This window comes from Phymastichus coffea, unplaced genomic scaffold (genome assembly GCF_024137745.1).
Source record: "Phymastichus coffea isolate CEN01 unplaced genomic scaffold, Cenicafe_Pcof_1.1 PCOF00049, whole genome shotgun sequence".
Lineage (NCBI taxonomy): Eukaryota > Metazoa > Arthropoda > Insecta > Hymenoptera > Eulophidae > Phymastichus > Phymastichus coffea.
Window position 1 is genome coordinate 1,306,597 of NW_026706860.1, and position 14,785 is coordinate 1,321,381.

General features: G+C 34.6%; 1 protein-coding gene across 5 annotated transcripts in view; it reads left to right on the top strand.

Annotated features, from left to right (window-relative positions):
• The window catches only part of LOC131665272 (biogenesis of lysosome-related organelles complex 1 subunit 6-like), a 278,512-nt gene that overhangs the window by 68,634 nt on the left and 195,093 nt on the right, over positions 1 to 14,785 (top strand). For 3 of the 5 annotated variants that reach the window (XM_058937056.1, XM_058937057.1, XM_058937058.1), the window contains exon 2: positions 9,078 to 9,375. In XM_058937056.1, the coding sequence (XP_058793039.1) occupies positions 9,078 to 9,375 (298 nt within the window). Of the gene's footprint in view, positions 1 to 9,077; positions 9,376 to 9,774; positions 9,940 to 10,013; positions 10,122 to 14,785 lie in introns of those variants that run through there. The other 2 variants (XM_058937059.1, XM_058937060.1) reach the window with 1 other exon arrangement.

Genomic DNA, 14,785 nt, shown 5'->3' on the forward strand with positions numbered 1-14,785 from the left:
ATCACCTATTTTTCAATGCACCATATCATACCATAATTTTATAAAAATCGAGGATTCATTTATTGTGTTATTTACCTATATTGCTTTATAATAGGGTTTAGGGGTAGTTCACCCCCGTAACAAAAGATTATGCGGAAATACCGTAACAGGTCACCTTTTTTTGTCATTTTGTATTTGAAAAACATTTTTTTATATTTTTGTTCTGTAAAATTCTGTAAAGTTCTGTAAAAACAGTTCTGTAAAATTTTACACGAAAAAAATACTAGGAAAATACAGTTTTACCCCTATTAAATCTAAGGGTCGCAACCCTTATTATCGAAACCACATGCTGTTATTGCGTTTTTCATGGCAATTCTTTTCCATTTTGTTTTATTGATAAATGTTGAATAGAACCGAAGATATTGATGAAACGTGATTTTGGGGGTAACTTTCAGGGGTGGTTTTCGTCCCCTAGGAGTGAATATTAGCTGATTATAGATACATATTCCCTACTTTTCAGTGTTCTGTAACATACCACAATTTTATCAAAATCGAGGATTCGTTTATTGTATTATTTATTATCTATATTGCTTTATAATAGGGTTTAGGGGTAGTTCGCCCCCGTAACAAAAGTTTATGTGGAAACACCGAATCACGTGAACTTTTTTTTGTCATTTTGTATTTGAAAAACATTTTTTTATATTTTTGTAACAGTTCTGTAAAATTTTACACGAAAAAAATACTAGAAAAATACAGTTTTACCCCTATTAAATCTAAGGGATGCAACTCTTATTATCAAAACATATATCGTTTAGTTGCGGTTTTGATGGCAATTTTTTTCCATTTTGTTTTATTGAAAAATATTGAACAGAACTGAAGATATTGGGAAAAATGTGATTTTGAGGATGACTTTCGGGGGGTGGTTTTACCCCCTTAAAGTGCATATTTGCCGATAAAAAAATACCTGTCTTTTATTTTTTGATTCACTATGACATATCTCAGTATTATTGAAATTGGAGAGGGATACCTGGGGTAATTTCCTTGTAAGTAATATTATATTGTTGAAGTACGCAATAAACAAGTTTAATTTTTTTATTTTAAATCATGCTTGATGTTTGACCGTTGTTTACATCTATCCAATTTACAGTCGTAGTAAAAGCTAATATTCAATTTGATTTGTTTCTGGCTTAATTTCACACAAGTTTTCAACCGCGTGAAATGCTTGAGTTGCAGTACATGGGTATTAAATAACTGATGGAGGTGGCTGTTAGCTTGGCATTGAGAAATTTGATAATGAATATCAATAGTCGATTTAATTTATAACACTGCACTAAATTAGCAATTATGTAACGCTTATCTCTGATTTAAGTAATTGTTGCACTCTAATAACAGCATTTGCTAACATTCGTACTGTAATTTTACGGTACAAAACTGCAGTGCAAATGTGATCTGCAACTTAGAGACGAAGCACACAAATTCACGTGGGAAAGGCAACTATGCGTGTAGTATATTTTATGTCCTTAATAACTTTTCGTTTTATTCGTCTCCGAATCCACCAATAGTCTGTTAGAAATGAATTGTGATCTCTGTTATTAGATGAATTAATGCTAGCTAAACCAGTATTCCAGCCCTCGTTCTCTGGATGCTACCACACTAGAAGATCTACGAGTCGCCCTCTAGCACCAGTAACTTACGTGCCTACTCAGCTTTTCCTTCATTGTCCGTTGTCTACATCAACGAAGCCGAGCGCAAAGTAGACTAAAGTGGAGATTTTCGCGTGCGTCGCGCCTTGCGCTAGTTCGCGTATGTTTTGTTTTCTTCTTTTTCGCTCTCCCTCTCTCTCTAGCTCGCTCGTCACGGTCAATGAGCGGTCAATAAAACCTTCTCTCCTTTCGATGTGTAAACAAAATGAATCGGTGCTTATTATCTTAATTCAAGTCACGCTTTAAATTTGCCACATACTAATCCTTATTCGTAGTATAGAACCGTCTGTTATTAATTAAACACAGAAATTATTTTTAAAACTTTATTAGATTTATTAGATTGTATAAGGCTCAAAGATTATCCGAAAGATATCTCTACCGTATTTGCTTATGCAACTTCATCATCATTATCAACACTCCCACTTGAAAGTTTCATATGTAATTACTATTATTTATGTAAATAAATAAATTTATTCAAGACGAATATTAAAAATTCCTTTAAGAATACAAAAGCCAATACTGTTGACCGCCGTTGAATTTATACTTAATATAAATATGTTTTATGATAAAATAATATCTTTCATCCTTGATTTATTGAATGGCACTTTAATTATTTGCTGCTCTAAAAATTTACTGAAAATACATTTTATAAAACGCTCTATCCAAATAATTTTTTGTATCACATCACAAGCCGTTAAAAACTCTGACTTGATGATAGAGATAGCAATCAAATTTTGTTTCTGTGATCTCCATATTATGACAGTGTCACCTTATTTCAATATAACACCTGAAACAGATTTCCTGGTGATTTGATCGCTTGCATAATCTGCATCGCTGTAAATTATAATTTTTGAACAATCATTGTTAATTTTGTAAATTATACCATGAGTTAATGTGCCTTTAATTTACTTTATCACACGCTTTATTGCATTCCAATGTACCTTCGACAGATTTTCCGCGTGTCGGCTGAGCACTCCCACGGCAAGGGAATGTTGAGGAGGGTTATACTAGCGAAAAACATCAAGCAGTTAATTGCTTCTTTGTACAAAACATTAACAGTAGTATTCTCCCTTTCCCCCTCTTTTTTTCAAAAATTAAAGCAATAGTATTTAGATAAATTAATGTATTAACACAGATTGATTTTTCTAAATAAAATATTTTAATGATTTTTTCAGTAAATTATCGTTGATGTATATATATGGAGCCATCAGATAAATGTTCATCATCAACATAAAGAATAAAAATTTAATTTTGATTTGAATTTCTAGTCGTGAAAATATACATATATGCGTCATTTGCATACAGATCAAATTTGTTTAAATATGTAACGAATTTTGAGTTCCACAACGAACTGCTTGCTTCAAGCCATACGGATTTTTGCGTAATAAACAAATTTTACCTGAGGCATCATTAAAACCGTCGGGTTGTTTCATACAAATGTTCTCTTTGAGGTTGTCAATTGAAAACACTTTTTCCACGTCGGTTACATTACATGCATGTTTTACGCGGTAAAGACAGATAGAAAAATTCTATTTGAATTATATCGAGCCACAAGGCTAAAGACGTCTTTGTAATGAATACCCTGCCTTCGTTAGAAACTTTTGATAACCAGTATTGCTCGAAATTTAATTTCATTCATTATCAAGTCCTTTTTCTCTTCAAAAATCCGATTATTTGACAAGTATTTTAGCTTTCGAAGGCACTTCGAGTAAACCCCAAGTTTTATTTTTTACTAAGACTAGCATTTCATCTGTCATCGTTAAAATCCAAGCATTTGATTTTTAATATTGTAAAGCTCGTTTGTAACTTCTTGGTTTGCCATAGCATGCAAGAAATGTTTCATCAATTTAAAATTAAAAATAAAAGTATTAACAATGTTGCTGCGATCAGATAGTTAAATCATGCTACGATTTCGCAAATTATAACAAGGTACAATAACTACCACTGCTTCCGGCTCATCATTATGTCCAATGCTTACATTCTCATGCACAATATTTGATTTTCGTTCACTTCATATTTAATATTTTCATGCGGATTTCTATTATTTTTATTCATGTCATTTTCTATATTAAAATTACTTCCGCATTGTTTACATTTCTATTTACATCATTTTTAATAAAACCAAGATTTTCGACGTCAATTTTATTGTTTTTAATATTTTTATTTTCAGAATTATTATTATTCTCATTATTAAAATTTTGCTCATCCTTGTTTTATAATTCGTTTGGTACAGAAGAAATTCTCTAAGTATAGAATTCGTTATTTTCTATTTTTTCATTCAAAGTGCAAACAGATTTTAAAAGTAAGAGATCTGTTCAGGCCGCTCGTTCTAATTGCGGAGGCCATTTCACTTTTCCTTTTTCGCCATGAATTTCTAATTTTGCCGTTTTCTTGCCAAACCAATTTTTCGAAGGCAAAGAATGTGCGACGACATTGATTGGTAAGCATTAAGTATAAATGTTTTGCCATCTGTCCTATCCCTACAATGTAGTTCGATGACAAGTCAAATTCTACTATTTGTTAACTTATAACACGATTGTTGATCATACTTGTCTTCTGTTTGTTCAACAAGTCTCAACTAGCATCGAATTGTGTACTGACGTCACGTACTCCCTCTTTGTTGCAAATAACTTGCGTTTGGGGACGACATTTTACAAATCATTTCTACCTCTTTCCATTCGGCCTAACGGGAGTATCAGAGAGCGCTCTTATACCCCAGCCCTCTGTATAAAAGTAAGTGCATTATTGCTCCTCGTCCTAATCTATTCTAACAGTTAATAGGACTAGCAGCTGAGCTCTTCTGATTAACTAGTCAAGTTAACCCAATCAAGGCGATATCAAGTCTTCTTACACAGTGACTATACACCAAGACACAGGCACCAAGAGGACATAATAATATAACAGCTAGTGTATGCGTTGTTTCACACTTTTTCGTTTTGAGGGTGGCATAGCGTAATCAAACATTACCACCCCTCTCTCTGGGCGCCAATAGGTTGGCATAGCCCACTGTCTTTCACTCTTTCGCTTTCAAACACTTTGGAAATCCGGAAGTCAAGTTTGCTACTACATCCTTGACGCACACAGCGAGTCGGAGCCTTTTTGATCTAAGGCGGCGACCTTCTCGAAAGGAGTACCGATCTTTTCACTGTTCGACGCTCAAGGAGAGCGGAACTAAAGGCTTGACCCTCGGTTTGGGCGCGACGGGACTCAAGTAGCCCCAACGTCTACCTCGTCGGAAGCACGCGGCATACAAATCTTACGAGATTTGCTTGACCTGGTACCACTACCTCGCAGAGGCCAACCCAAATTGGGATGTCAGAAGAGAGACTCAGCCAGGACAGCCAGAGGAAATTCCTAAGACGATCAACCAGCTAAGCCTCTCCTGCTGGGCTCACGTTCGAAGATCATCCCACCCTGCGTTCCTGTATTAAGGGATTTCTCCCACGACTCACAGATCCATCGCTTCGACGTGCCGAGGCACGTCTTCCCACTGCGTTTCGGTCATCCCCGCTCACGCGTATCCGTTATTCGAAAAGGATGTGTCCTGATTTTTGCCCGAGTCTCGGATTTCGCTTTCTATGGAAGGCTTTTATGACTCGCTGATATTGATCTCTACTCTTTCGATTAATTTTCTGACTTGGATCAGGGGCGGGGTCTCGCCTAGCCGACAAGGCGACTCCCCAGGCAGTTTTCAATATTCGTGCCAGTCATGCCACTCATTCGAATCAATTTCCGAGATCCAGGCTCAAATCAGGTGTTTTAGCGTTCGAAATTAGCGTTCAAATTGTGTTTTCTCACACAAAGGTGTCGGGTCGTACTCCCGGAGCTCGAGGCAAAGAATTTTGGGTGGCTGCTATGAACACGGCCACGACTCTTTACCCACAATAGTGGCACCTACCGATTGCCAGTCGATAGGGAGTAATTTCTTATCTACCCGAATTAAATTCAGATTGCCGGACCATTGGTCCTCTGCAACTAGCTCCCGGAGCGGTCTCCCGTCCTCTAAGAGGGCGCGCGGTACCACAATCCCAAGAGATTTCCCCTCAAGTAACTCCCAGATTTTGGCTTTTCTGGGCTCGAGTTGAGCTCTTGGGGTATGGTAGACTCCGCGTTGAATATTTGGGCGTTTACGGGCCACACCTCACCACGGGTTGTCATGGTCCGTGTTGTTTATTTTCGTTTGGCCGATTGGCCTTTTGCCCTAGGGGCGAGCGTTGTGTGTTTTGCCTACTGTTTCTTTACAGAAATAGCGTTTTCAGCCCCACCACGTGAAGTACACACATCTGCACTTGCAATCGCAAGTCTTTGTTCAAATATACATTGCATTCACTTCTGGTCGACTAGCATTAGTTGCTTGTCGAGGGCAATCGGTGACGCATTTTGTACTTCAGCATTTGCATTTGCATATGCCCGTACAGAAAAGAGAAGTTTACGACGTTCTCTCCCAAAACAACGAATTATTTGTTTGAGAAGTCTCCGTTCTCTGTTGAGGAAGACAATTACTGTCCGCCGCTTTGACAAAAGATTGTTGCACAAAGTGACCTGGCCAGCCGCGAGGCTGCACCATGTGCGTCATCTATGATTTTGCTAAGCGGATTATAATCGAGCTTCCTGAGAGCGTCGTAATCGCAACCGCCATAATAATATAACACCCAAACTCAATATATTTTTCAGGAAGCAGCAACCAACAACATTTATGAAAAGTATAACATGCCTACAACCTATCTCTTTGCAACGCAAGCTATTCAATTTTCTTCATCTTACACCGCATCTTGATCTCTTGAGTAATTAGCTCAGAAAAAGACGCGATAGTGTAGATTTTTGGTCCTTTGAGACATATAGCAAGTGAATTGAGTTGAGTTTGTGGAATGTTAGTGAAGTGAGTTGAACGGTGCATATATCCAGTAAGGCGCAACCGTCGGATTATCTTCTTGAGTAGTTGGAGACCGGCAATCACATTCAGAGATATCAAAACATTATTTTAACTATTTCCGTTGTTTTTCTGTAAAACAAGCTGGGTAGAAAATGTCAAACCAGCATGAAAAACAATAGAAATGCTGCTGTATTTGAAAAAATGGGTAACAGCAATTATAGGCGAGGGAAATAAAAATGCTCTCCATGATGGCCACAGGCAGTTTGAAATTGTTTCACAATTTATTAATAATAAACTTGCAGTGCCAAAACTATCTTTTTTTATATTTGCTGCCTTTGTAGTTAAGCCATTCCTCGACGACTTTTAGGCAGAAACTCCATTAGCTCTTATATTGCATGAAGAACTAACATATGTAACCACTAATATAATGTGACGTGTCGTCAAATCAGAAGTGTTAGAAAAATGTTCTTTTGTGATCAAGGTGCAAATGACAAGTAAGAATCTGCTCTCTCCTAAAGCTGTCGATATGATATTTTCAATAAAAAGCGCTTTAAAAGAAGCTAAAACATTTATTGAATTAATATTGCAATTCCTGAGTAATTGTAAAGGGGTTTATATATAGATGATTAAAAAAATACAAAAGCGGTCACTACTGTTTTGTATACTTTAACAAAATACATAACATGTTTGGATCCAAGTTTGATTGTGAGCCAAATCATTGTAGCACAAAAGCGACTTGATTTATGTCTAGATACTTTGCACGAAAAAAATTAATTAATTTCTGGTACTATAGCTTATGAAATTCAATAAGAATATAACAATCTCTTACGTTTAACTAAGGTAATTAAATGTATGCAAAAATATAATTATCATGATAAACGCCTTGATACATTTTGGATGAAAATATTAGATATGTTTAATAGAGTGTGGCTCAATTTTAAATCCTTCTTAAAATTAGTCTTAATTTTATCTTATGGTAATGCTATGATCGAACGTAGATTTTCAGTCAATAAAGAGGCAATTATATAAAATGAAATAGAATAGTCTCATAGCTCTACGTATCATTTATGAGTCAGTAAGAAGAAAAGGAAATGTAAGCAAGATGCTTCTTATTAGTAAAATGCTCCTTGATATTCGAGTGGTACATTATAGGTATAAAGAATTCTATAATGATAAGAAAAACGAAGAAACAAAATGTAGGAGGCTAATGAAAAAAGGGATTGGCAAAAGAAATAAAAGAAATCGAAAAAAAGGGTATTATTGAAAGATATTGCAGCTATTGATGATTAAATTGATGATTTACGAAAGGCGGAAAAAATGTTTAATCGTATAGTTTATGAAATGCAAATCATTTGAATGAAAAATTTTTTTATTTATGAATAAACTGCAAAGTATATCACTTGTTTTTTCGACAGGAAAATTGTATGAAATCGACGGAAAAAGGTGGGAAAAATAGGAGAATTTCATTTCTACCGTTAGCTAGACAGTCTGTATTTGATATGTCAACCTGATTTTATTTTATTTTGCAATTATAAGTTTCTGACTAAGAAAGTTACTGCGCAATGCCTTCAATGTTGTAATAGGCCCTTGACGAAATTCTGTCATTTAAGTGTTTTATTGTATTTTGTCATAGGCCAAATAAAGGATCAGTCAAAATAGCAATATCTCTTTTTCTTTCTTTCCCTCTCTTTCTATCTCAGCCAAGCAAAAGTTCAAACAATGAAACAAAGAAACAAAAATTTAGAAATAAAAAATAATAAGAAAAACGTTTCGCCGCCACTTACTTAAGTTACCTTCTATGTTGCTTAATACCAACAATATATTTTTCCGTCTAGTACTAAAAAAACTTTAATACTAAAAAAAGCTTTTAGATATTCGTCATATATATCAAGTAAAACTTTTGTGAAGCTATGAGCTACTATTTTAAGTGTCTCTACTGGAATTCCATCCGTTTCAGGCGCTTTTTACTTTCGCTTCGGTTATTTATACAATTTCATCATGTATAATGCTAATATTAAAAATAATAATAATAATAATAACATCAACAATAATAATTATTATTAATATATTACAATAATAATAGATCCTGCGATGATCCTGAGAAGGGTTGCGTCCAGGAAAGTGAGACAAAAGTAAACACAAATGAAACATATCTGATTTACTTGAAAGCAAATATTGATAGAAGTAAGATGATAGCCATTATAAATATAATAGTATTAGAAATGATTTGAAGAGTAGAATAAAAGGGTAAAAGATAAAGTTAGAATTTTCATGCCAAACACTCACTTCATAAAAGTAAAAAAATATCATGAAAGTTGAATCAATAATTGAAAAAATTGCAATTTTAGTGTTGTTAACAATTGTATTCATGTTTACAAAAATCTGAAATAATTCTAACATGATACTGTATTAATGTTAAATAATTGGAATATTTATTTTTTTAAATAATAATAATTAAAAATTAAAAATTCATGAGTTATTCATAGTTAGAACATTTTATTAGCTTTTATTATGTGTTTTAGTTGGTACAGATATAGTATTGGAGTTCCTAGAAGTGGTTATTCATACTATTTTATATTACAGACAAATATATCCGAAAGATATTTTCAACAAGAAGGAAGTTATTGGATTGAACGTTTATATTTTGCAAGATACTCATTTAAATGGTTATATAAAAAAAGTATTAGCATCAATAAAGAATATAATCCAAGAAGATATTTTACATTTACAATCCATCAATCTATTGCATTTAAATAGGAATAAGGTTCCTACTGAAAAATTTACCTGTCAATTACAAAAATTCAATATTAATAAATTAGAGTAAGTATGAGTACATAATATATAGTTGGAATAAGCTAAGAGCTGAGTAAATCACTTTTTTGTTACAGTACTGACTCATTTTTGGAAAATATAAGTGAAACCTTGACCTTATTGAATTTAAAATTATCTACATTAAATGTTTATCTAGAACCTCTTTCGGCGGACACATCCTTCGTAATAAACATACACACAACCAATTCATATAATAAAATTCCGAATAATAGAAATATAGAATACCACAACTTTCAATGGGATAACGAGAACTATTTTAATGCAACTAATGATTATTCTATAATACCTATAGAATTCATAAAAGTAGATAATTCAATATTAGAGTTTTATGCAGTATATTACAGAAAAAAGTTTGAGTTTGGAAGAATTAGTGTATAAAATTAAATTTCGGAAAAAAGATAGGTTTCCATGTTTTACATGGTTTCACATAATCAAAAAGGCTTTTTATATAAATTTATAATCTGAAAGAAATTATTTTAGATTCTTCAAAATGTTATCTATCAGTGAAAAAGAAATGGAAATACTATGTACTCTTTCTCACGTTCGGCATAGGTAATTTATGTTCATAAATGATGTTCTTGATGCATGTCAATTACATTGTACGTTAACTAAAATAAAATTTACAGAAATTCACCTCTAAGTCTTCCAACAACTACAAATCAACTTACAAAAGGTTTCTTAGATGTATTTGAAATTCCTTTAAAACATTTGGAACTAGAAATTCATGATTTAATGTAAGATAATTTTCATTAATATAAAATTAAATTATATTTTATTTATATATTTGTTAATTCGTACTAATGGATATTTTTTGTTAACAAATTATTTAAGAAAATGATACTATTTACTGAATAACGTAAATTTAAAATCTGTACATCGTAGATATCTATTGTGTACGAAGTATACGTTACAGAATTAGAAGATAATATACACACTAATATCACATATTTCAATACGAATTATACAGAGTAAAGTTCCATAATTTTCAAATAGTGCATATTTTATCGCTGTTTGGAGTGTTTTATTAATATTTATCATCACATTGAAGACATGATATGGTAACCCATTAAGGTCTATACCAAAACTGGATAATATAGCACCAAACTAACTATGCTATTTATAACACAGGGTGTGTTTTCTCTTTTGCAATTGCGATAATTTATAAAAGTTTGTTTAAAGAAATTATCCAAAAAGTCATTTTTTAAACTGATTACGACAATCGATTCTACGGGAAAAAAATATGAAAAAAATGTACGTAATATTTTTTGGTTAGACTTCAATTTGTTAAAGAAAAACGGCTATATTGAATTTTTAGCATTATTGAATCTTTATTCGGATTCATTCATGTATCCATTTTGGTGTTTTCTACACATTTTTACATTGGATATAAAACATGCTTAGCAAAACAGATTCAGTTTTTGTCGCACACGACGCTATTGATCATATTTTGTGCATACTTTGCATTATTTTGTATTCATTTGATAATTGATCATTGAACCTCTTTCGTTTCTCGGAACATTTACTTGTAAATTTCTAGTGATGATGTTTGCAAACCTCTTCTACAATTTGTTTACAGCTTTTTGGCAACTCTCCTTAGAACTTCTTGTAAATTATAGTAATATGAGTCAATCCTGCCTGAAAAAATCGTAAAAAGAGCCATCAAAACCATTTTTTACTCCTAATTGATATAATCTTTATAATCTATTATAATCTTTATCATACAGATCGACCCTACCCATATTTGGCATGTACATCGAAAATGCTTGAAGAAAGAGGATCGACCACTTAGCCGACTCATGCCATCTTTGCACTTCAATTTTCGGTTCATCTCCATATTTCATTGATACTAATTTAAAATCCAACAAAGTAATATAGTTTCATTTTGAATTTTTATCGTGCATCGCGATAGTTGTTTCTCTGAAACGGAATTATGTACCTTTTGTATTCGCGAGAGTCGGGAACACTTAACTCATCAAACCGTTATAAATTATTTATGAAGAGAGAGGATTTGGAACGCACGAATGAACTCAGCTCAACGATCTATCTAGATGACAATAATGCTGGTGGAATTTTAAAGAGGCGAAATTGGGCAAATAACTTACTCGCGTAGTTAACCATTAAACTTTATTATGTGAAAACTAACAATATTTACAAAAGGATTTGTTACAAAGCGATGGTAGAAATTAGCACACCGCACGATGGTTTACAGTTGTGATGTTCGTATCACTTATAAATAAAATAATTCGAACTCTCGTATATAGCTAATGAGTAAGAAATTGTTTCTAATGATTTTACTCTAATTGTCTATGAAATAGATAAATAAATCAAATGTAATCAATAAGTAAATCAAATATACATAAATAAGTACAATATTTCGAGGAAAGTCAGACAATGCCCTAGTTTCTTATGGTGCGAATTGTCCCATAAGCAAATCTAAAGTCTTTCTTTGATAGGATATAATTCGGCCCAAGTTTCTTATAGCGCGAGATGTTCTATAAGTCGAGCTCAAATTATAAGGAAAGGACAGTCTTGCTCAGTTAATCACAATGAGAGAAAGAACTTAGGTATAATCCAAGTTTATTCAGACTCATGCGCTCACCTTGCAAGGCTAGAAGTGAATACTAGCCTGTGCAGAGGTGGGCCTATTTATACATAGATTTTCCCGCTTATTTTTGCAGGAGAGATGTCATCGAAAATTCGAGATACATTCGCGAATTTTGAGAAATGAGTTTTCTTAATTTACAAGTAAATAACCATTAATATTAAGTTTTTAACACATGTAAACTTTACAGAATTTGTTATTTGTTGATTTTATAAAATATACAATTATCGCCAATAGTGTCGTCAAAAGTTATTAACTAATAATGTTAATTAACGTGATATTACAATATTTACAATAGAAAATTATTAAATTTTCATATAACTTTATAGTTGATTAATTTTGAATTTGTAACGACCGGGCTCGTTGAGAAATAGATGAGCGATATTCGAAATAGCGCGCCATGCGCAAAAGACCCGCGCAGCGAGAAAGAGAGAGAGAGAGATAGCTAGGACACGCGGGCTGAGGAGAGTACACGTGAGACCGGCAAGGAGAAAGCACGCGCCAAGAATTCCTTCTTGTTTTTCGTGAAAAATCGGGCGACGCAGCGATCCCGCGGAGTGACATTGTGCTACTGGGTAGAGTGAGCACTGTGATTGAGAGAGACACTCGGCAGCGACTAACGTGTGAGGACGACCGGATTGAAAACCATCACCCGAACGAGGAGGTCCGACTCGTCGCCCATAACTCACGAGGACCAACTCGTATGCCTCTCAGCCTCGACAATTCTGGGCGACGACCTTTACGCGACCAGGTTTAAAGTAGAAGGTGAAGCTGTCTGCAGCAGCATTCGTCCGCGTAAGTCTTTTCTTTTGTTTTCGGGATTGCGAGCGAGAATGCCGGGGAGTGAGCGCATGTTAACAGAACCGGCTGCGTTTGATCAAATATGTATTTTCTGTCTCTCTCTCATGCGTACGTATGATTAGGCTGTGCGCTACGAATCTCTCGGTCAATATGGAATGTGCGCTAACGTGTGAATAAGTAATGAATAAAATCCGCTGTGAATACACTGAATAAGTCGGCAAATTCATTCGATAGCACCGAATTTTCTCTACGTTCCCTTCTCCTTCGCAACGTTTTCTAAGATACTGCAACCACCGCTCTTTCTTGTTGTTCCGTGCTTTCGCGCTCATTTTCAGGCTGCGCGTCCAGCACAGAGCTGGCCAAAAGAGGAAAACGGCAGTGACGTAGATATTTTGTTAACGGACGGCGATTTACTTCCGAAGAAATCAACAACCGTTACAGTGGCGCCCGACCCAACGAAAACAAAGCATAAGGAAAAGGACGAACCCCGACAAGAGAATTGATAGGGCGCGCACGACAAAAATTCCAAGAGAGAGAGAGACCCGCGCTAAATTAAAAAGAAAGTGTGTGTGTGTGTGTAAAAGGAAACACCACGAGGTTTCAAGGCGATAAAATTTGTCAAGCGTACTCTGGCCACGAAATAAACAGACCATTGTAAGGCCGAGAGTGTTTACTAACCCAAACAAAATCTCGAGGCCAGAGAAGTATACAGTGAGCACGGTAAAGTGAGCGCGCAAGCTTGTAACACGGTAGCGCGCTCAAGAAACTCCGACGCCGTGACGTCATAAGCCGCGAAGAGAGAGAGCGAACAAAACACAGCGGCAACAGGCTAGCCGCGTAACATAGAGCAGCGAATAATACCGACGCAAATACATTCGTATTCAATAGTAAACATTGATTATTATTTATTATTTAATTGATAACATCTAATAATATTAAAATTAATTGTTTAATATCTAATTCCTCCTCTTTGAAAAATAAACCAAATCAAATTAAGCACGCTCTCTCGGCAAAAACATCACGGCGCGAGAAAATTGTTCGATTCAATAAAATTTTCTTTTTAAAATATTCAAATTTTCGTTAAAAATTATTGACAGAAAATCTAAAAATAGAAAACTGCTCACTGTACGACGACAAATTTACACAAATAATTACGCCGAGAAAAACTAACAAATGTTCACCTACAAACAGTAAGTGAAAATTAATAGGTAGGATAATTGTAAAATCAGCGTAGAAAAGGCAAACTAAGAAACCTCATGGTAAATACCACACCAAAAATTAAAATTTAATTACCATAACAAGTTAAAATTTTCTTTTGATTTCGGAAAATTTTTTTTTGATATTTCTGTAAATAATATCGAAAATTAGAAAGATAAAAGTACACACACACACAACAAACATCACTGGATCTAACTCAGCGCGCACACCCAGTGATAATAATAAATAGAAGAATGTCAAACATGAAAGACATGGACGACACAGAAACAGAAATAGAGGAGTGGATAAGTAATCTAGATGACCATCGACTACATCAGACTCTGGCAACTTTGGAATTAAGAAGCGACGGTGAAAAAACAACCAGGGCAAAGAGACTCCAGCGTTGGTTGATGGGCGACTATACATTGGCTGATTTCGATGAAACGACAGCCCAAGTAATCGTCCAAGACCCTATTCGAAGAAACGAATTGAGATATGCCTACATCTCCAAAAAATGCAAAACACTGGAAGATACAGGAGCAACCGATTGCGAGAACCACCCCCTATATAGGCTACTCACCGACGATGAGATCGCAATCAAGCTCAACCTATCAGTGAGCCAATCCCTATCAAAAGGAGCGGAAAGGATCTCAAAAAGCGACGAACACGAAGAAGACCAAGCTTCGATAGCGTCAGATACGGAGATGCCCACGCTATATAATGAAAAGGGCAACCCCGTTACAATCCCTGCAGAGATCAAGGAAGTAATAAACGAATGGATAAATCGACTTAGAAGAG